Raw genomic sequence first — 24167 nt, 5'->3', positions numbered from 1 at the left:
GGGTTTACGCCATTCTCCTGCCTCAGCCTCCCCAGTAGCTGCGACTACAGGAGCCCGCCACCTCGCCCGGCTAGTTTTTTGTATTTTTTTTAGTAGAGACAGGGTTTCACCGTGTTAGCCAGGATGGTCTCGATCTCCTGACCTCGTGATCCGCCCGTCTCGGCCTCCCAAAGTGCTGGGATTACAGGCTTGAGCCACCGCGCCCGGCCCTAACAATCTTTTTTAAAGTACAATCTCAACATTGTTGCCAAAATTACTCTTTTAAAATTCAGATCTGATCACGTCATTTCTCCTCAAAACCTTTAATAACTCTGCGAGCTTACACAATAGAAATCAAGCTTTTGAATATGAATATGACAGAAGATCCAAAATCTGTCTCCAAGCTCCTTTATTTTTATTTCCTGGCCTCCTTTCTTTGGACCTGCTTCTACTCCAGATATACCAGGTGATTTTTATGTTCAGAATGTGTCCTTCACTCATGCCTTTATGCCTTTGCTTTTGAAGTCCCTTATCTCCTTGTCCTTTCTGACTCCCCTTTTGTCCCCTGGATCTTTGTGTGACTTAAGCTTCCACCACTTATCACTGTTTATCTTGGGCTATGGTTAGTTGTGTATGATCTACTTCCCTCACTTGGCTCTGAATGCCTTGAGGGCACTAGAGCAGATGAAGATGTAGCATTCAATGAGTGTTTATGGTTTTTATTTGTTTTCTGTTTAAAAGGGTCCAGACACTATGAGGCCACTCCAGCCAACAGTGTGGAAAAGACAACTGCAACAAGATGTTAAAACAATATTCTTTTCATATGAGAATCTACTGAGGGGTTGGCCTGATTAACATCAGGTCACAAAAATGAGAGTGAAAAATGGCCCCTTCCCATGTGCAGATAGATGGACACAGGAGATGATATCGAAGATTTGTTTCTATCAGATAAAAGATATAAAAATGGGACAGAGTGGGATTTGGTGAGAGAAGACTGATAAGGGATTCCCCACATTGTCTGTGTGTCACACTTCTCTTTTGGGGGAGGTGTAGGGGGGTGCTACCTTCCTATCCTAAGTTTAATAAAGTGATTTAAAAGGACTACTTGGAAAGCACTGAAATGTGTTCCATGGTGTTGGGGGACACAGATGTTGGTAGACACTAGATTTTTCAGGCTGGAGAAATCTAGTGGCTAGAGGAAGCTGATGCCTCTGATTGGCAGGTCTGAGGAGTGCTGCTGAGTTGGGATCTGCCTCCAATAGAGTTATTAGGGTAGGTGATACATGCAGGCCACGTGAGAGATAGGTGGGAGAGAGAGTTGGAGAGAGACCTCGTGGGTCCTGTCCAGTAGGACTGCCTAGATGGGCTAGATGCCTCAGTAGAAAGAGGCTGGAGGTGTATCACTGGATGTCCACGGAAAAAGAGAAAAGATCTGCTTAAGCCACCACAGTCATGGAGTGCACCATCCCCAATCAAGTAAGACCCCTCCTTACTTTTTCTAATCCAGCAAACCCAGCGCCTGTCAGGAGGGAAAAAAGTGAGTCCATAGAGAAGGAAACAGATAACTATGCCACAACCTCAATGCAGGCTTGCAGCCTGAAGGCAAATCCATGGTACAGATCTTACGCCATCCGTTCAGCGTTTTCATTATTTCATGCATTGGACGTTTTAATGTCTGAAATGAGACTCTTTATAATCGAGACTTCTTTGTATAATCAAAATAATTTTATGATCTGAGAATGACTAAAAAGTCATGGGTTTGACCAAGTCTTAGGCTTGAGGTAGGGGAAGATTTCTTTCACCATTCAGTAGGATGGTTAAAGGAACTGTGAGAGACAAAAATAAATTTGTGTTTTGATCAAAATTCATATGAGTCATGCTTGTTCAACATTCTGGTTACACAGGAAAAGATGAAATATTGGTACTCCGGTATTCACGTAATGAGTGTTTTCTGCTTTTTGTGCTTTTGAAGCAGAAAAATGGCTGAGAAGTCCCCTTGGCTTGTGTCTTAGTTTTCTGATGCTAAAGAATATTAGCATATTTTTGTTTACTAATATTCCCAAAATTCAACGAGAATGTCTGAAGTGTGCATTCCACATTTAAGGCTTAATAGGGCGTTCTCATATTTTGTGCTGTGAACTGCAGATCCTTGTTTTCATAAGGAAAATCTAAGTGACATGTCATGCTTATAATGAGGCTGGAAGCAAGGGTGATGTTAAAATATTTACTGGCTGGTACACTATTATAAGTTAACATATATACTAGAAAACTTGCTTTTATTCTCTAAACAATATGAATTATAAGACTGCTTACTGAGTGCTGTGTGTTGCAGTACAAATAGCGTATACAATTTTCCTAGAAATTTCCAAATAAATTGTTGAATTTTAGAAATTTTTGGTTGATCTTTGCTTGACTTAGATGTCACTTGCTGGATCTTTTTTGTACAAGCCATGACTTGATGCAGAGAACCGCATAAAAATGCTTCCAATGACTTCAAATTGATTGTCATTGGATGACTTGTATTTATTTATTTGAAAAAAAAGCATTTCTGTTTACGTAAATGATATTTATTATTCATAAACCTGTTTTATCCTTTGCTGAATAGCAAATATATAAACATTTTTCTAGCCCTTGTAATACTGAAATATAATAAGGTATTATATATCTTGTATTTGATATCATTAACTGTCATAAAAATGTTTTATTAGAATATTTAATTAGGTTAAACCTAATCCATTAGATGAAACATCTATTGTTGGGCTGTTTGGGTTAAAATTCTGGCTCTGCCGTTAAGTTTTAAATGACCTAAGCCCCAGTTTCCTCATCTGTAAAATGATGATATTGATAAATACAGTACAATTAGGAGTTAACGCATGTTTTTAAGGATACCTGGCACAATCATTAAATAAGAATAAAATTAAAATTGGTAATACCCACATCAGTTGGGCTTTGGGTAGGTTTAAAATGGAGGTGACTATGAATATGGACCATAAAAAACTCCTTACCTTAGGCATCTGTTAGTCCGAATCATCCCATAGGCTAGCCTATCTATTACAACATCCTTCTGTTTGTGGCCTTAGGAACCTGTATTACCCCCTTAGTTCCTGTTGTCTATCTTTTATACCATGCTAAGAGTTCAAGCCCTGTGGTGACTAGTTTTCATAAGCAACCACATGAGAGAGGTTCTTAGGGGATTAGTGACTGACAACAGGTGACCATAGTTAAGGTATGGTTATATGTGCATGAGGTATCTGCCTACCAACATGTCACTAAAGGCACTATCTCCTCTGGGGGGTTCCAATCTCCTTCTGACTTGTAATGCGGGGATGAGGTAGGCAAGTAAGAGCTGTGGCAGGCTGTCTGGCAGGAAAGCAGGCTGCTAGGTGTCAGTATAGACCTCCTGTGCTGCCCACCTGGGCTTCCTGCAACAGTTTGTAAGGCACAAGCTAGTTCTCAGGAGCCTTTGGGGGACAGTAGCCACTGGTGATGCCTGGAAGCCAGGGCTTTTGCGGGGACTGGAGCAGGATCTTGAAGACCTTCTTCTGTCCCTTTGTATATGCTGGAATCAGAGGACGTCTGTAGAGCACAGAAGAATAGGTTTGGGTGGTCAACGTGGGCATTGGTAAGGGGGAGGAGGCTTGGGCAGCAAGTCTTTCAATATTGAAGCAACTTATTCAATTAACATGTAAGTTGCCTGAAGATCAGCCTTGGGTTCAAGAACATTGGCTTGTCTAGGCTAGAGTGTTTCCTATCTATGGCTTTCTTTGTTCCTAAAAGGAATAGGCAAGTATCCTATATGTTCAGTCCTACTGAGTAAGATGATAGTTTTTATCATTTCTCACTTGACAATGAGATCTTTACCATAGGTGGCATGACAAGGAAACAAACTCCACTGCCGTTTTTTTTTTTTTCCTTGATTCAATGATAAACATAAGGGGTGTGCAGAAACTTAGATATGTTTATCATGGATGTTAACAGTTGCTACTATGACATAAATGTTCCTTTTTTTTTTTTGAGACAGGACAAAAGCTATAAATATTGGTGTTCCCAGTTCTTCGTCACCCTGAGGATCCCAGTCTAAACCTACCTAACTCCCTGGCTCTAGGATTAGGGGCTCTAGGATTTTGGACTTTTGTTTCATAGGAAGAGGACAGTATTGGAGAGAAAGACAAGTGTGCCTAGGTCAAGGGTTACAAACTCTAGATCTGTAGTTTAATGCTTATCATAATGAGTGAAAGAAGAGGAGTGGGAGAAAACAATAAGCATAGCTAGGCATAGCGGCCAAGTCAAGTGAAGAAACCCCATCTCAGAGGTACCCATGGACAGTTCTGATCAATGGTCACCAAGAGTGAAGATCCAAATCTGGGATGTGTGTGTGAACTTTCTGAAATTTGAAAACACTTTGAAGGCCAAATAAAGCCTATTTGGAGGCCACAGATTTATTACCTCAATTGAGGCCTGGGACACAGATTGTCTCGGAATTTAAGGGAGTAGAAGTAGGAACAGCTGACGCATATTTGTGAGGGAAAGGCATGAGAGGTGGAAAAAGGGGCTTTAAAGAGTGTGTCTATGATATTGCTTCATCATGCTCAAGAAAATCTAGTGAAGGGCTTAATATTTTGAAACAATTTTATGTTGCAAGACTGTATACTTTTGACAATTTTCTAGCCCTAAATTCTTGAAGTCTCAGGTCTACAAGCAAGTGCCACATCATAAACAAGAAGAGGAACATTGATTTTCTGTACGTCCTCCATTATTTATCAGTTATTTGTCTCTTGTCAAGGCAAATAAACCTTTCCTTGCCTTGTTAACTAATAAAAAAGAAACCAACAATTTTATGGTGATTCATGCTACTGGACAAATTTAATCCTCGTGGTTTGAAGACTCTTGAGTGACAACATGTTGCTGATTTTAAGGAATTATTAGACATACACTAATAATTCTTGCTAGGTTCTACAAAATCTTCATTATTAGCAAAGGCAGACTGAATGAGAAGTGATGCCATTAATAAGATTAGTAGGTTTTAGTCAAGTTAAAATAGTCTTGAGGGTTGGAAAACCTCTAATACAGACAGAAGTATTTCCTTTACCAGTCACAGCTTTCTATGTCTTGGTTCCTAGTTTGACATCAGAGGTAGGGATGCTGTCTCAAATAGTCTTTGGGATAATTTTTATCCATTAGAGGCCTGCAATGGAGCTCTTTCTCCTTAAACACATTAGCAGGGACTGAATGAGCTGCGTGTTTCCCAAATTTTTGAGTGCAGATGAATCACCTGGGGGAATGTTAGTAAGTTGGTCTGGGGTGGAGCCCAGAAATTTGTATTTCTATCAAGCTCCCTGGTGAAGCCTGAGCATAATCTGAGCTGTAAGGAGCTAAAAGATGAGCAGGGGTGCAGCTATGCCACATATATGTTTTTGTGGCCTGTACAGTATCAATTCCTCTCTTCTGGCAGGAGTAGCCTGAATTAACTTTGGAGGAAATGTTTCCTCTCCGTGATTAGCTCAGGTAGTATGGAGGACAATAAAGCCACTTCTCCTCTTATTCTCCTACTATTCCAACCACCTGTGATTGACTTGGGTATGTGAGCCAAGCCTGGTCAATTAGCATAAGTAGGCAGGATATCCAAGTATTAATAGTTCAGTGATTTTCAGACCCTGGATTTGAGCTACTACAAAGGGGCTTTCTTTGGTAGGTTGTGAAATCTGGAGTTTCTGGTGCCCAGTATGGAAGGGGTGCCTGACTGAGAAGGAAGCCAACACAGAGGAAACAAAGCTGAAAGTTGGAAAAGGAAAGATTCCTGATGACATTGTTTGAGGGCCTGGATCCAGCCATGCCTGAGGCAGATACACCTGGGTAGTCAATTACTTGAGCCTACAAATTCACCTTTATGTTGAAGCCCGTTTAATTAGAGTTTTTGTCACTTGCAAAAGATAGCATCCTGCTAATACAGTAGGGATAAAAATAAATTTCCTTATTAATTGAGCTGATATAAAATCATTTAGTATAGGGCCTGACACATAATAGAAACTCAGCCATAATAATAGCCTTATTTTCACAATTTTTCTTTGGTTGTATTACACACACACACACACACACACAATATATATATATATAAATTTTTGTTTTTCCCCAGAGGAGAAGCAATTAAACAGTCTGAAACCAAAACTAGCAGTTAGGTGACAAGCAATTTTATTTTGCAAAACAATCACTATACAGCAACAAATACATTTGCAAATTTGATTGAAAAACATGAACTAACTACAACCAGCCATTGAAGAAATGCCTTTCTATGGTAACAGGCTCTAGAATTATCAGAAGAAAGAAACCCCCCACAGATTTGTAACGGTGTGTTGGAACCTCGGAATCCCAGCATACAGAGTATACTTTTTGTTGATTTTTTTTCTTTTTGCTAAAGTTGAAGTAGATTTTTATGATTGACATTTTATTTTCTGAGTTTGAAAATAAGCTTTTTCCTGCAGAGGGTCTTGGCCTTCACCTACACACCCAAGCTAAAATCCTAGGTGTAAAAAAACCCAAAACATCAATACTTATTTTAGCACGTCAATCTTTGAAGAAATGCTTAAAATTTCCTTACCAAGCCATGAGTCTACTTTATCTCTGGTATTTAGACCATGAGTAGTTTATTTTCCTTATTGTGACTTGAAAAATAGAAGAAAATTGTAATTGCAGCGATGTCAAAATCAACCACATTCAGATTATTTAATAAAATACTGATGTTATATATTGGCTGATTATTCCATGTTTGCTGTATTACTCTAGGGGTGTATGTGTGTGTGTGTGTGTGTGTGTGTGTGTGTGGAGAAGGTCACTACAATCAGTACATTCTTCCATTTAATGGCTTTCTTTCAGCCTTCCGCAGCCATACCTAGCTGGTGTTACACAGGTGTCATGCTTGTAGGTGGGATGTCAGCCCATCACGCTGCTGGAATTCAGCAGGTGAATCCAGAGAGAGTTGGTTCCTAAATGAACGTGGCCTTTGGAACTCATCAAGAACTCAGGTCTTTCCTGCATCATTATGAGGTATCCAATTTTTGGTTGCAAGTGACCCAGAGGGTGAGTTCACTGGAGAAGTAGGCCTTTTAACTCTTCATAGCTCTGGATTACTTATGTATTCTTATACAGGTTCTCAAAGGCTAAAGCCAGAGAGAAACTGGCAAAGTAGATCTAGAATTGAGACCACGAAGATTTCATTCCTAGATCAGCGTATGTGTGTCCCCACAAGAGTGGTGCTCAAAAAGCTTAATTTGAGTCGTTATCTTGAGAGTGAAGGCAAGATAGGTTCTACCCCTTAACCCCACAAGAAGACATTTAACCTGTGTGTTTCTCTCTTTGACTGGCACAAATGATCAGTTCCTTTCTGTTAACTTTAATAAAGAATTGTATTTCCATACAAAGCAAGAACATTTATTCATTATAATTTTGTTGTGATTAGAAATAAACATTTGTTTTAATGCCAAATCTAGTAGTTTGGTGCCTTGTATAATCTTCATTTTTGATATGTATTTGTAATAAACTGACTTTTAGTATGTAGAATGTTTACCTAGTGTTAACTTACATAAAAACTTTAAAGAATGTTGAGAAAAATACTTATTTCACAGGTTAAAACTTTTCTAATGAGCTGTTAACTTCTTTCTAGATAAATTTAATCACTATTTAAGACTATCAAAACATGTAATAAAATACCCTAAGTCTCCACACACCTTTCTTCTATTTTCTGGTGCACTTCAAGGGAAGCTGATGAATAAATTGCCCAGATTGGTCAAATCAAACCTCACAGCAATTAAAAGGCGGAAAATAGACATATCTATGATCCTAAGGTTTCTAAGGTTTTGACTATTATATAAAATAACTGATTTATAAATGGTTTAAGACATGTTTGCCTGTGTAAAATCTCTTAGCTGAGAATGAGTGGTGTGGGTTTGCTCCTAGGGTTTCTTGTATGGCAGTTACATTGGTTGCCATATCCACTGGGTCACCAAAATCACCTGTGTCTCTGTCTCTGCATCCCTTGGTTTTTGACTTGGATGTTTCTATACTTCTCAGTTGCCTCAGTCCATCCTCATCATATCCTCCTTTATATTCAGGAACTGATTTGGCTCAAAGAGATCATACGCCCAGTGGACCATATGATTTTAATGGTTCAGATCCAACCTACCAGCCCTGAGCAAGAAAAAGAAAAGATAAAATACTAAAAAGTGTCCACCCAGCCTGGTAGCTCTTTGTCTTAATCAGGCCATTGACTATTTCATTGCTTATTTGTAAGTCTAAGATGAATGATTTGTGAGAGGAATTAATTGATTTGTGAGTTCTAGACTGTATATACAGTCAGAACAGTATTATCTCTGATAAATAATACTAGATCACACTGTGTTACTTTACAGAGTGCAATGTTGGAGTCTTGGAAAAAAACTGATTTAGATATCTGTGTCTCAAGTGTTTTATAGCTATAGCTTCCCAAAGTATTGTATTTTTTTCTTTCGGATCAGGGGATCTTTACTTTGGGTAAGAAAGACAAACATCTTCTATTAGAGAATTTAATAAACAGATACTACTTGGAAAAATGAGAAAACATGTTTCAAACTATTACTGTTAGTTTCAACTTTCAACTTTAGCAAATGGAAAAAAAGAAAAGTAAAGAAAACATCTTAAGTTGGTTTCGTGAATAATAATAGGCATAAACCCCAAACTATCCTGTGATTAAAAATGAGATAAATCCATAATCTTAAACCAACAATCTGTAAACCCTTTCATGTATAACTGGACCCACCCCCACAAACTCCATGTTGGTGAAAGCAAAGAAAAATAATTTTTTTCTAGCATCACGGGAGAGACTTGTATCTGGCACTAAAACAGGGTTACGGCTTTGAGTTGTTACAGAAAGCAACTTCATGCTAAAATTTTTTGTCTTTTTTAATGTATTTTTTTTAAATAGGGAGAGAACCCTGCTAACATCTACTTTCACATATCTAAAATTGCAACACCAAAGGGTGCAGGAGACACAGATACTGTGAATAAAGAAGTATAATATTCAAGTATATGAGGAAGTATCACAAATGGCCACAGAGAAATATATATATATTTATATCTATAATACTGTATCAAACAGATGGAAAGGGGGTGTGAAACTGGTAGTGTGGACACAAATCTAGCTGATCAACTGACATTCTAATCAGACACGAGTCCATCCTAATGAAAGTGCATCATTCCTAAGGGATGCACTTTTACACCACTTCCTCAACCACAGCTCAAATGCTTTGCAATCTATTTTTTTAATTAGTTAAATAATTTATTGGATTGACATACTCTGATATAATTATCCAGGTCCCAAATGTTAATAACTTAATTGAATCTTTCTTCCCATTTATACAAAATAACACTTTAAAAAAACTTATTTCTTACATGCTCTTCCTTTCCTGCAATCAGACTCCTTGGTTTAATTTAACCTGAAATAAGTTACAATGGGCAGTTTTTATCTTCTCACTCAGAAACAGAATAGTGAAATGAGCAGCTTGGATTTAACAAGGCCTTCAGAATGTAGTGGATAGCCTTCAGGCACATGAAAGGTAAAAATGCAATTTTTAAAATAATACTCCATGCAAAACAGAGCAGAGCAAAAATAATTGTCCAATTGAACCCATGTAAAGCCAGTGTCTTCCTGTTGCAAATGGAAATCAGGTCAATTTCTGCATGTACTATTCATTTTTTAAATATAAAATTGTAACAATTACTACAGTTTGGGGATGAGATTATTTATTTTATGGTTTATAAAGAATGAATATAACACCTGCTCAGAGCCCACTCCTGCCAAGAGCTCATGCCTAAATATTATTATTTCAATGCTAAATGAGAAATATTCACAAGCCCTGCTTAGCGAGTGCAGCAGTGACATCCTCAGCCAAAGTGGCAAGCTGAGGAGATTCAAGCAGGTTGATGCTTCCAGACGAGGAGACGTTGCTGAGTCGTCGGGGTGATGCCACGCTGGATCTGCCTGGGGACTGTGTAATGATCTCAGCCCCATGGTCCACACGGGCTTTAGCATGCTCTCTGAAGTTCAACTTTTGGCTGTCAATCTGTTTAAGACAAGCATCAGTCCTCGTTAACTCAGGCATCTTAACTGGTCCCTACTTCTTTCTCCATCTCCCAGGGCTGATATTAATGACTTCTATTCACCTCTGTTATCCCTACTTCTTATTTGTCCAGGTCTTCAATCTGGGACCTATTTTGATGAAGAGTATTTCAGAAGATTTTTTTTTTTTTTGAAAAGACAACATTGGCTCATAACCTTGTTTCTTACCTTGACGTTACCACCTCCAGGTACATGATGAGCATTATCAAGAGAACCGACTTTAGCTTGGGCCTTTTCTTTGAAATCTAGTTTTACACTCTCAATTTTCACACGTCCGCCACCTACGAGGGAAGAATTACCTTGATATAACTATATCTTGCATTTGTGGTGATTATTTTCCAAAAATGATTGCAGTAGATAGACTGCTGCAAACCACAAATTTATTAACTTTACCATCCCTCCAACAATATATGTGAATGGAATCTTTTAGAATTTCTAGCCCATATCATTTTGTCAGATGATCCAAGACCATAAAACCCTTCTTATACTATTATATGGATTGCTTCACATATTAATACCTTTCTCCTTTACCCATGTCTAACCTAAGAAATCAGAGGGGCTTTTCTTTTTGGTATAACAAACACTATAAAAATTAGCAAAATGAAAATATCTTATTTGAATCCTTTCTAAAAGTTGGAACATTTAGTCTCTTATTTCTAAGGGACCAAGTTAAATTTAAATGAAACTCTTCTTTATTCTTCATGGTAACAGGTTACTTATCCAAAGAAGATTTAGGCTGGAAGTGGTGCACATGTGGGCAATATATTCATTTATAAATGTTCAACATTGAAAGCTTCACTGATGAAATGAGTCAGGAGCTAAGTTGTTTACGACTAGTAAGCTTTAAAAGCCTCCCATTTTAATTCATATATGAAGTGACAGATCATCCTCTCTTTCTTGTGTGGATGCCATAGGACCAATTTGACGCTGACCTTGATCTGATAATATTGAGACAGAGTTTTGACCACGCCATTTTCCCTAATGCTAATCAGTCTAGAACCCTGATCTGCTGATTGTAACAGGGCCACGCTGCACTCTTCAGTGTAGTCTTCCCCGTCTCTACATGTCTCTCTCAAGCTCGCAAATATGGAAAGTTCTACACTGGCTAAGTTATTTGTTGTCCTTGAGCTTGTCCTTGACCATTTCTGAGTGTCTGCTGATGTGTTTGACCTGCATAAAAAGTGAAATGAGACTCCTTATTTACTCATCTCCACCTAAGAGATTTGCTTTCACTTTAACAGCAGCTTTGTTTTGAGCACATGCGTTCTTCTGGAAAGCCAGTGGTAACGTAGGTCTCACTTGTTGGTTATGATGTATTTCACAGACTACATATTTCAAAGCTGTTCCAACAAACATGTTGAGTACATAAAGTGCACCTTGCTTGGGAGTTTGATTTTGAAACAAAGCCTGAGGGACTGTATGGAAATATGAAAGAGATTTTGCAATTTTGGAATCTTGTTGCTCATGTATCTCTCTTGTTGCTCATGTATCTCTGTAGACAAAGGAGGAAGGTTTGTTAAGGCTTCACAGGTCTCTTAAGCCATGAGGTATTTTTCTCATGCAATATCTAGACATCTATGTTAATACCCAACTGCCTGGCCAGGGACCTCTTGAAATTATATTACACAATTAGATTACATTTTGGAGAAATATCCATTCGTTCTTCTTTTAAGGCTTATAAACTGTATGATGTTATTTAACTCATGCTTAGAGATGTAGTTATCCTTCCCTCAAAATATGCCTCATTTTTTAGAGCGTTATTCTTCCCACATTTTACCTGGCCATATGGGTCTTACTTGTTGGTTGTGATGAGATGAACATGATTCGTAATGATTCATAAAACAGACTTATCTTGGTTAGAGGTTAGAGGATGTTGGACTTTCAACTAGATAAGAACAACTTCTTTGTGATCTTATTTTTGTATTTTTGGTAGCCTCTGATAGAGATCACTTACTTTTCTGATTATATGTTGTGTCAACATAATCTTGCTAAATTTTTGCTAAAATGTCATTTTTTATTGTTGGAGACGGTCTGCTCTGTTGCCCAGGATGGAGTGAAGTGACAGGATCATAGCTCACTGCAACCTTGACTTCTTGGGCTCAGGTGATCCTCCCACCTCAGCCCTCTGAGTAGCTAGGACTACAGGTGTGCACTGCCACACTCAGCTTATTTTTATTTTTATTGTAGAGATGGAATCTCACTATGAACTGTCTTCTGAGAGGGAAAAATAATAACATATTATTGACCCAAAACATATTCAGAAAAGGAAGCTTAAGAAGTCTATTTCTGATGAAGTCCCTCTAGAAATTCTTATGCAACTGTTAGAGAATCCAGATATCTTAAACTCAGAGATCTATGCCTTTGATTTTTCAAATAACTCTTTCACCCATCAGGAGCAGTAATTGTGAAAGACTATTATCTTTGTCAAGCTTTATAAATGAAGTTGAGAAGAACAGATATTTCAATGTGTGCCTCCAGATGTTTATTTTCTTTATTTTCTCTTTAGATATTCCACATTCCAAAATAATTTTGTGAAAAGGTTGCTGCTGTCAAGGATTATTATGCTGACACTTCTTTATGAATTTAGTCATTTGATTCAGTTATAATAGAAGCAAGAGCTAGATTTAGAAATAGGTGGGAGTCCATGACAACAGCCTTTTATGACCAACAAATCATACACAGAATAGTTCCTTGGCTATATAAATTTTTTTCCGTACATCTAGATCACAGGTGAGTTTGACTAACTATAACCTTACTGTCTAGGTTAAAGAGTGCAGCATTTTCTTCTGTATTCTGAAAGAAAATAGGCAGTGTTGCCAAGTATTCCAGCCATGCTGTTGACACAGCAGTACAAAGTCAATTCAGTGTTTGTACACTTCAGCTGTGGACAGGGGAATTTCGAAGATGTGCAGTATGGGACAACCTTCCTGCTGCCTCATGAAAAACAGAGAAGCTAATTCCATGGCAGCAGTTCTGAAACTGGTAGTGAAGACTTCATAAATATAGTTTGTAACTCTTTGACTTGCTTTATAATCAACACCCATTGACAAAATGAACCCTGATTTCCAGATGTTTTCAATGCATTTATCCATTTTGAAATTTATTCTACCTATCTTTGCTTTTCAACCAATAATTTATTAATAATTTTCTCCTGACTAGCAGAATAATTGTCAGCTAACAGCTCAACTGTTATTATACCTTGTTTCATGGGAAAAAAAACCTATTACTTTGTTTTTATGTTAAGATGCCAAACACAGACAGTTAAAACCACTTGCTTTCCTTTTGTTCTCAGGGATAAATGAATTGTGTCAAAATATTCTCAAGAAAATTACAAATTTGACAGTCATCTTTTATTACATATCTATGGAGGTAGAGTTTTTTCTTTGGGACAGGGTCTTGCTCTGTTGCCCAGGCTGGAGTGCAGTGGTGTGATCATAGCTTGCTGCAGCCTCGAACTCCTGAAACTAAGTGATCCTCCTGCCTCAGCCTTCCAAGTAGCTAGGACTACAAGCATGTACCACCATATCTGGCTTATTTTTATTTTTAAATTTTTATTGAGACAGGGGTTTCCCTATGTTGCCGAGTCTGTCTCAAACTCCTGGCCTTAAGCAATCCTCCTGCCTTGGATTCCCGAAGTGCTGGGATTACAGGCATGAGCCAACATGCCCACTCTACAGAGGTAGAATTTAACAAAAACATGTAATACACAATATTCAGGAAAAGTGACTCATAATGTTAGATTCACACTTTAAAGGGAGAAAATCTCCCAGTAAGTATGAATATAAATTCTACTTTAGAGCATTAGTCGCATGAGATATTTTGAAAAACCAAAAGGGGTTCATGGTCAAGTAAGTTGAGGAAACATTGCATTCTGCTGGAGATTCATGGTGTTTACTGACCTAATAAAGAATCTGAGAAATTCACCAGATAAATACATTTCTTCAGCTTTGCAAAGCACAATCCTTATTTTACATAATATAGAAAGCCAATTTTAGGAAAAAAACTTTGGAAATGCTACCTCCATTCAATGTTATTATATATGAATACATGATCTGATGTATTTTATAGACTACATATTTCAAAGGAGCTCCAATAAGCATGTTGAGTACATAAAGATAAATGCACCTTATGTACCTTTTAATTTTTAATTAAAATGTGTCCTCTTCATTGTATGATTGGGTTCACTTTTCCCCAATGAAGATGCCTTGAAAATTTCAATTTTAGTTTCTATTAATAAAAATGTGAAGTATCTAGATTTTAAAACATCCTTCCAATTAGGTATTTTGCAACAACAACAACAACAACAAATAATTTTCTCATTCATTTCTCGATTCCAATTAAATATTTCTCAAACTACTAAAAATTATTTATTTACCTGGCCTGTGGCGGATGTTCTTCAGAGAGCCACATTTGGATGTCACATGGCTTAGGTCTATTTTCTTGGTAACAATTTGTACCTATGTGAACCACATAAAACATGCTTAAAATAGTTCAAACATGGACAAAAACCCAAGCTCATACATAAAATCTAGAAACATGCCCAAAGTCACAACATGCAACAACATAGCTAGAAACCCAAACTGAAGTACACACACAAACACAGGAAGACATATTTTTCCATATATTCTCCCACATGTTTGGATTGGAAAGAACCCAAGTGAAAGAAAACCCTAGAATAGAAGATTTTATTAGTTGAAAGCAGATTATGACACAGGAGGATAGAAACATATTAACAAGGCAAGCTTCCACTCAGAGAACTAAGCAACACTGCGTTAAACCTTTCCATAAGCAAAGAGCCAAGAGAAGAGATGCATTATTCTTTATAAAGTGATTTTTACATAAAAGTGACCAATGTTGCTCATAGTTACAAGAAGACCAACATTGTTTTAAGATACAAGAAGTTCTGAACGTGCTTTTCTAAGTTGTTATTACATTGTCATATCTTAGCTAGATGAAATTTTTCTTTCATACCAAATTATAAAATGATAGCAACATGTTTTTTCTTCTCTGTGTTTTACTGAAAATATTTCCTCTCCCAATATTTGAAGCAGTGCTTCTCCAAGTTTGGTCCATTGTCATCTGCACGAGAGTACTTGGGAATTACTGAATCACAGGCATCATGAGGACAGGGCCAGGATGTCTGCATATTTAAACAAGGGATTCTTTCCTAGAGGAAAATTTAAGACTATTGTTTTGGGAGATAAAGCTCCTCTACTTACTTTAAGATCTTTAATTATCCTAGTTTATCCTTTTCCACTTAGGTGTTTTGTCCAGCAGCACCTGTGTAAAGGATAGCTGGGTTCATCCTCTGTTATCCTCAAGTAATTACCAGGCCTGGGGCTACTTTTATGAAAGTACCACATGGTATATACTTATAGTCTGGGGAATAAGGAAGAGTGGCAACCACATAAATGTAAAGATTAACCCTGAGGCTTAGCCTAGCATACTTGAAGGGGGCCAGCAAACATTGCTATGGACTTTCAATGACAGTGACAGTTTTATGCTCAGTGAAGCTACTTTGATTATCAGGCAACAGCTGCTTGTAGAAGGCACTTGTTTGTCTCTCTCTCTCTCTCTCTCTCTCTCTCACTCTCTCTTTCACTGCTTGATTCTACTTCTGCCCAGTTGGGAAGCAAGTAGCCAAGAGTTAATAGACAGGTGAGATTCTAGACTCAACGCCTTGTAAATTACTTGAGTCACGGATGATCAGAAACTGAAGTTCAAAGAGATAGGATCTGTAGGATACAGTTAGCCTGATCACCTTTGAAAAACTATTCTTATTTTATAAAGAACCATCCTTCCTTTAGCTTGAGATTGTCTGACCATTTCAACTCTGCCTCAACCACACTTAAAAAACATGGAATCATCGTTCCCTTCCTCTCACAGGATATTATTTACACTAAATGAAAGAGACAGGAAAAAAAATCCCATCAAACTAAAGTGTACACTGGACTTGAATCCTTTCACTTTGAATTATAGATGAACCATGCTCCACTAGTTTTGTATTATTCTAAATGATATCCTTACTTTCATGAATAATGAACCACTGAAGATTGACATTACATACTTTGGGCATTTACAAGTATATCAGTCTTTGCCTCATGGGTAATTTATATGGAGCTAGAAAAATATGTGCCCAGCTGACTTTTGCAGTGGAGTAGAAACAACGTGAGAAAATACATTGAAGACAAGAAGGCCAGCAACAAAGTTGGCAAGTGAAGTGGTTTTGCCATTCTCCAGAAAACCATGGTGCATTCCATCGAGGTTTTCTTTCCCAAATCAAAGCAAGAAATTCCCTGATGATCTTACAGGGAAGGATGGGAAGTCCATCACTGAAAATGCAAGACTACAAGCTATCATACCAGGGAGACATGTGGAACAGCAGTGAGAAAGGAGCAGTGTGTTGGAAAGAGGTGGGAAAGAAGGCAGGGTGCTGGCTGCGCAGGTGGCTCCACGCAATCAGGACAGCTTTCTAACAGGCGCTTCTACTTACATTTCCGCCCCCAGCCGAATGTTTGATGTTATCCTTGGAACCACATCTGGACTGAACTTTGCTAAAATCGATCTTCTTGTTTAAAATCCTAACCTAAAAGGAATTGGAGGTAACTTCACTGTGCACTTTTCTATCAAGATGCCGGATAAGGGGAACCAGAACGGGTAGCATCAAAGAGGCTTTAGATTCCCTTCCACCTACACATTCATTTAAGAGAAAATCTTACTCTGGAACTGAAGAACAGTTCTGTCATGTAAATCTGAGCCCCTACTCTTCTGCACCCCCACAGGTCAAATGCAAGAGAGGCTTCGAAATCCCACTGTACTTAGGTATGATCTGGAAACAGTTGTACGGATTGAAAAATAAAACTTGAATCATCTATGATGGGGAGGCTACCAATGTTGTCAGCAACACTGGGACTCAGGCTCACTCTAGGTAAGGGTCAATAGTGGTTAACACTAAATCTCGTTCAGCACAGGACCCTAGAGGATATGCCATTCCCTCACCCCATCAGAGTCAGCCATCACAATTATCGTACACTTGACTGTTTTGTTGGTCCATACAGCACAAATGGGGCTCACACATGGTGAATGCTCTACATCAGAGTTCTCATTTATCTAGGGTAAGAACCCCTGGTTTCCCAGGAGGGTCAACAAAGAAAGTTTGGGTTTCACAATTCCCTTGCAGGTTTGGTTCAGTAGCCTCCTGAAGGCCCCTTTCTGGCAACTGCTCAAGAGCAGTCATTTTCCATTAATGATCATATGGAAGCATTTTTTTCCATTTTTAGAGGCAAGAAAACCCATGCCCGTTGGTTAGCTGACTTGTAACTAGGTCATATAGACATAGGTCAGGCCTTGATGGAGGCCAGCTGATTTGAGGTTAGGTGTTTTATTTGTATTTTTGAGAAGTCAAACATTCATCTTGAAGACAACAGCAGATCCAGATCTGGAAGGACATTACTCTGGTTTAATGTACAACGTTACAACTTTCATGACTTATTTCATATGTCTTTTGAACCTTGCATCTTTTGGAGGACAAAAAAGCAATGTAAGCATGGAAAGAAAGCTTTATTGTGTTATTGTTATTTGTTCATTTTGTTTTACTTTGGTTACTTCTACTCTCTTCCCCACCTCTGCAATAGTTAAAGAAAAAAAAAACATTTTCAATGCTTTAGGGGACAGTTTATCCTCTTATTAAAAAACTCTAAATAAATTTACCCTAGATACACAACCATCTGCAAGAATATTAACACATCTTTTGGTATTTCCAAAAAAGAATAAAAAATTCGAAAAGACATTGAATCTTGACTATTTTTGAGGCAAAGCTTAATTCACAGTGCCTGCCTAACATTGACAAGATAGCTTGTCCCTTGCAGGGAAATATCATTGACAACTCTCATCAGCAACCCACGGGGAGAGCCTCTTGTCAAAATTTGAATTCAGAAGACAGAATTATTGGGCTACTCTTTAGGGCATAATAAAAGTTGTGACTTAAACAGGGTTGTAGATATTCACAGAGTCTGTATCTAACAATAAGTGTAGTTGCACTATAAACGTTTCACATAAGATGGAGATAGTTTTAAACCAATAAAGACCATTACATGTAAAACCTCATAGAGAAATTATTTTCTGAAGTTGAAGGCAAATCATTTTATTTATGGCCATATCACCATAAATGTGCCCATTCCCATCTAGTCTTGGAATTTAAGCAGGGTCGGACTTGATTAGTACTTGGATGGGAGAAAGCAAATAATTTTGACTTATTATTTCTAATAATAATACTTTAAAGGATTCTCAATAAATATCTAATTATTTTGGCAATGACATAGACATGATGTGAGCTATTTTGCTAATCCTTGAGAATATACAGGATTTCATACTATGTTTAAAAATTTAATTTACAGATCATTAGAGTACCAATCTAGTGACTCATTGCCAAGTGATCACAAGCCAAACATGAAATCTGATTCACTTGTTACAAAATTGGAAATTCTAAATTCAGTTGCATAAATCTGTTTGACATTAACATTTAATCAACTGTTTGACCATTTTTATGATTTCCAAAACAAATGAGTCAATCCTAAATGATCACATTGCCAGCATTATTGAGAGATTATTTAGAATCTTAAAGTCCTACAACTTAAAATTTGACTTCTGTTGATTTTACCCAGATTTTCCAGAAAATCACAGATATTCTATCAAAAAAACCTGCTTGCCTCTCTTGCAGGTAGACTTTCTCCACTTATGTCTGCTCAACTTGTAATATGAAGCAATCCTATCCTTTCACATGCATTACTGGCACCTTCTTTACATATTTCCATATTGCAATAGGTTTATATTATATATTTTTTGTCTAAAATGAGGTGAATTATGACAGAATAAATGTAACTGCCTCTCCAGACCTTTGTTTTCCATCGCGCTTAATGGTAGGGTAGAAAGAAGCATAAACCTCTTTGGATAATGGACACTGAGTGCTTATGAAGAGTTACACTCTAGTTTGACAACTTGCACCTGAACGTTTGCCTGTTCCACGTGACTCACATTTATGCCGGAGCAAATGTACAAATTACTTCACACCAAAGATCTCTAGGGTCAATTACAAATAATTAGCATCTTAGAGTTCATTCCACAAACAACAGCAGTCCTCAGAAACCATTTCATAAAACAGAAAAACACATGGCTGCTGTGAAGGAGAAGGCCATATTCTAGATCAGCTTTAAAATGAACCAAAAGACAAAAAACAAACGAACAAAAAAAAAAAAACAACAACAAGAGTTATAGTTTTAACTCTGGGTTCTATGGATACATCTAAATAAATATTTATTTCTTTGGGAAGGGATTTTCAGTTTTAGAAAAACATTTGTTTTCCTAAAAACCTATGTCAAGGGAAAATTATTTTAACATCTTAGAGATTGTCTAGAAAAAAAATTAACTTCTATTTAACGAAAAAACTAATTTTCTGTGCTCATGATATGAAGGAAAAAATCTGAATAATAATTGTTCAAAATTTTCTCTAAATCACATTTTAATCTCTGCCAATTTATTTCAAGAAGTTTTTTTTTTTTTTTTTTTTTTTTTTTTTGAGACAGTCTCGCTCTGTTGCCCAGGCTGGAGTGCGGTGGTGCGATCTCAGCTCACTGCAAGCTCCGCCTCCCGGGTTCACGCCATTCTCCTCAGCTTCCTGAGAAGCTGGGACTACAGGCGCCCGCCCCCACGCCCAGCTAATTTTTTGTATTTTTGGTAGAGATGACGTTTCACCGTGTTAGCCAGGATGGTCTCCATCTCCTGACCTCGTGATCTACTCGCCTCAGCCTCCCAAAGTGCTGGGATTACAGGCGTAAGCTGCTGTGCCCGGCCTATTTCAAGTAAAATTTTTACTTACACTATTAATACAAAGTAGGGTATTTGAAAGAGTGTGACAATCTTTTTTTCTACATACTTCATAGCGGTGAAAAATAGATCAATCAAGTGGGTCATCTTCCTATAGCTCTCCCCTATTCAAAATTCCCCCAAGCGCTCTATTTCTTATTAAATACATCAAAACTTCTTAGTGAGGCAGCCACAGGCCTCAGCAATTCCGATTCTTCAGACTTCTCTGTTACTTTACATTTTGGCCAGACTCTGTTACATTCTATACTTTAAGGACTGTGTTTACATTTAAAGTTCATCCCTGTGTTTTGTTATTATCTCTCCCTAGGGTTCTCTCATTCTAAGTTGAGTCTGTAACAGATTATTATTCAAGGTTTGGTGCAATCAATACCTCCAGTGGGAGCTTGCAAAAAAGGATTTTAGTCTCAGGAAATTTATGCAAACATTGGTGATTTATTTGCACAAATAGTTGGCTTTCCATTCACATAAGGGTCATATAGCATGAAGAGTTGTATAAGCATAGGTTAATGACATAAAATTCATCAGAATTGCTTTATTTTAATTTTGACTAATTCTTTCTATTCTTCCACTATGATAGGGAAGAATATTGTAATTTCTTTCTGGATATTCTTTGTGTGACTTTAGTTGGATTTTATCACAATGGTTTAATTGAAGTGATCTGCCACAGTGCTCTCTCTCTGTGCATATATTTAACTATTCCTTTCAATACATTAACACCTGTTCCCCTAAAACAGGGTTGCTCTAGGAAAGGATTGAAACAGAAAATGCAGGATATGCCTGCAGACAAGAAAAAAAAATCTCTAAGAAACATGTAAAATGAAAGAAAATACATTCTCAATGCACAGTTTTTAGTAAAACAATTTGTAAGCTGGAGGCATTCATCCCAATGTCAACTCGAATTTCTTGAGCAATGAGATTTTGATTTTTTTTAAAATTGACACTCTATGACACTGCTCTCTTTAGCAAAAGACCCACACGCCAGCTCAAGGTGGTGAGATGTGGAGGGTGACTAGGAGTCAAATAATTTGGATTTGTCTAGATCCCCTCAGGCATCCATTAGGTATGAACCTAGGTTGCAATACCATTTCTCTTTTCCTCCATCTAAGTTGTATCAGAAAGAATGCTTTTGAGAAAGGGGAGTGAACAGTGGCACTCAACTGACTTCCCTTTAACCTTGCAAGGGATTAAATTTTTCCTTTGGGTTTCCCTCATTTCTCAGGATGTCATAAAATTAAGCCCTCCTTTGTTCTTGCATTATGAAAATATTCTCTTTCAAAAGTATTTTTTATTTCATAATATTCATTTTAATGAAAACTATCTGGCCTCTGTAAAATCCTCAGGTATCCTATACTAAAACAAACTATGACTACATCAGATAGTCCTGAAGATTGAAAGTTCTCTGGCACACATGATGTTCTTCAGAGATTCATCTGTTAAAAACTTTGCACTCTGGTTAAAATGTATACAAATATTATAATCAGAATTTTAACCATCCCTGCCTACATTGAACAATAGTTTCTTTAAAATTCTTTATATCCAATATAAACAATATGTATATTTAAATACACATTTAGGAAGAAATAACAGTTTATGTCAAAATGCACAATTCCACAAAACTCTAAAAGAAAAGTTGGAGAGACCAATTTTCCTATGCAAGCTGTGTCACATGGCACAGAAAGCAGAACCACACTGAAAAACCCTGGGTGAATGGATAATGCTGAATAATTTGGAAAGAACGTTTTAGTGGAATAGACATTAATGAGTTTAGTCACTAGACCCATCATTAAGTATTTGTAAGTGGTCTCTCAATGGGCGCTGGAAGAAACATTATAAGTACAACAGTCATTGTGATTCATGAAAATGAACAGCTAACGAACTTTTTCAAATTTGTATACTATAATTTTTTGACATTAAAGTTTGTTCTTGTTTAAATTTTTAAGAAATTCTAAGGAATAGTGGGCCAAATCAGTGAAGAAAATAACTTTTAAATACTCTGCCCAGCTTTCTGAAAATAACCTCATTAGTTCCTATGTCTTTGTTTGGCTTGTGAATGAACAGTAGATAAAAAGGCTCAACAGGCCTCAACTTTGCAAACCCAAAGTGGTAATTTTCTCATAATTTTTAAAAATTAATATTTACTCAACCTAACTCAAAACCTTTTCATTACTCCACAAAAGACATTTGAATTATAGTTACAAAATTCTGTTGCATAAAGACAGAGTCCTGATCTCAGGGAGCTTTCACTCTGATATAATGATGACTTTGTTATCAAAAAAACAAAACAAACAAAAGCCTTGTAATAAATTTCTTCATGCTGGGTTGACCAATAGTATTTTTAAAAGTTCATAGGGTATTTTATGACTCCTCTTATTTAGCGCTTATTGTAGCTCTCAGAAGATGGAAAGAAATGGCTTGGAAAAAACTTAAAATTAAATAAGGGGAAGACATTAGAGGAGGACAAGAAACAAAACAAAAAGCAAAAAACCTCCCTTTTGCCTAGGTTGCAGAGACCATGCCTCATTGTCTCCCATTCCTCTTTTGTCATTTAGTGCCCAGCAATCTTAATAAATGTTTGATGAAAGAATAAATATGCGAAAGAGGAAAAAAACTCATTGTAATCTTTCTCTCTTCATCTTATATGTTATAAACATGCTTACATGTTAATCGCACCCAGTAGACGTTCACAGTGGTAACCATTACTATAATTTCATACAATGAGGGAAAATCCTGTTTCACTATAATTTATTAGTTGCTTCCAGACTTAATCCATTTTCTTAAATATAAAATTGAAAGTAAACTATGTAATTAGCATTTAAAGGGCCTAAAAATGATCCGAGGGTAACAATATGGTTTGGATTTGTGTCCCTGCCCAAATCTCATGTTGAATTAGAGGAGGGACCCGGTAGGAGGTGATTGGATCATGGGGACAGATTTCCCCCTTGCTATTCTAGTGACAGTGAGTGAGTTCTCACAAGATCTGATGATTTAAAAGTGTGTGGAACTGCTTGCCCTTAAAGCAGGCACCTTCTTCACATGGTGGCAGGAGAGAGAGTGGAAGTTTGTATTCTGCCATGATTTTAAGTTTCCTGAGGCCTCTCAGTCATGCTCCCTCTTAAGCCTGAGGAACTGTGAGTCAATTAAACCTCTTCATAAATTACCCAGTCTTGGGTAGCTCTTTATAGCAATGTGAGAACAGACTAATACAGATAATGCCTAAAACTTTATAAGAATATATTTAAAAAGATTCCACCTCACATTTTACTAATTTTATTTCCTTCTTCCTCCCTCTCTATGGCTCCTTCTTCCCTCGTTACACCTGTCTTCTATTTCAGAAACACAGCTCTTTTACTCAATTTCAGCTTGCCCTTGTGGTACAAACACATATGGAATCTATTAGAATATCTAAATGAATGTTTTTTTGATGAGCTGTAATGCATAACTACTATCATGCTCCAAGTAGTACCATGTATGTGAGAGTTTAAAATGACTTAAGAGTCTATTTAAATGAAATGGTGCGATATACAAAAACAAGCATGATTTTGTTGCTTCCGGTCTACAGATAAGGACAAAAAAAAAATCAGTACCAAAGGTAATGCAATACTTTAATAGAAGTGCTGAACCACTAACTCAGCTTTTATCCAATATTCTATTTGATGTATAATTTTTCAATATTCTTTTAGACCAGGGGTGTCCAATCTTTTGGCTTCCCTGGGTCACACTGGAAGAAAAAGAATTATCTTGAGCCACATATAAAATACACTAAAACCAATAATAGCAGATGAGCTAAAAAAATCACAGAAAACCTCAAAATGTTTTTAAAAAGTTTATGAATTTGTGTTGGGCCACATTCAAAGTCATCCTGTGCCACATGTAGCCCCCAGGGCCACAGGTTGGACAAGCTTCGTTTAGACAAACACAGAAAGTCTCTTTGGATAATAATTGTCATGACATAAAACATTCATAATCAATCAACAGTGTCACTAAAATAATGCACCTCCCCATGAATATGGCATAATACATTCATTCAATTTTCATTGCATAAATATTTATTGAGCACCTACTATGTATGGGACATTATGGACAAAATGGACCTCATCTCTGACTTCATGGAGCTTATGGTCTAGTAAGTGAAACAAGATAGATATTAAATAACTAATTA

General features: G+C 37.1%; 1 protein-coding gene across 39 annotated transcripts in view; it reads right to left on the bottom strand.

Moving 5' to 3' along the window:
• Positions 1 to 6151: 6151 nt before the first annotated feature.
• Positions 6152 to 24167, bottom strand: part of LOC105481123 (microtubule associated protein 2) — a 315665-nt gene continuing 297649 nt past the window's right edge. For 20 of the 39 annotated variants that reach the window (XM_011740416.3, XM_071073885.1, XM_071073888.1 and 17 more), the window contains 3 exons: positions 14502 to 14583; positions 10295 to 10407; positions 6152 to 10070 (listed from right to left, as the gene is read on the bottom strand). In XM_011740416.3, coding sequence (XP_011738718.2) covers positions 9855 to 10070; positions 10295 to 10407; positions 14502 to 14583 — 411 coding nt within the window. In that variant the 3' untranslated portion in view covers positions 6152 to 9854. Of the gene's footprint in view, positions 10071 to 10294; positions 10408 to 14501; positions 14584 to 16619; positions 16713 to 24167 lie in introns of all 39 variants that reach the window. The other 19 variants (XM_071073883.1, XM_011740412.3, XM_011740414.3 and 16 more) reach the window with 1 other exon arrangement.

This window comes from Macaca nemestrina, chromosome 11 (assembly GCF_043159975.1).
Source record: "Macaca nemestrina isolate mMacNem1 chromosome 11, mMacNem.hap1, whole genome shotgun sequence".
Taxonomy (NCBI): Eukaryota; Metazoa; Chordata; class Mammalia; order Primates; family Cercopithecidae; genus Macaca; species Macaca nemestrina.
The sequence above is the reverse complement of the archived record's forward strand: the minus strand, read 5'-3'. Positions and strand labels throughout refer to the sequence as shown.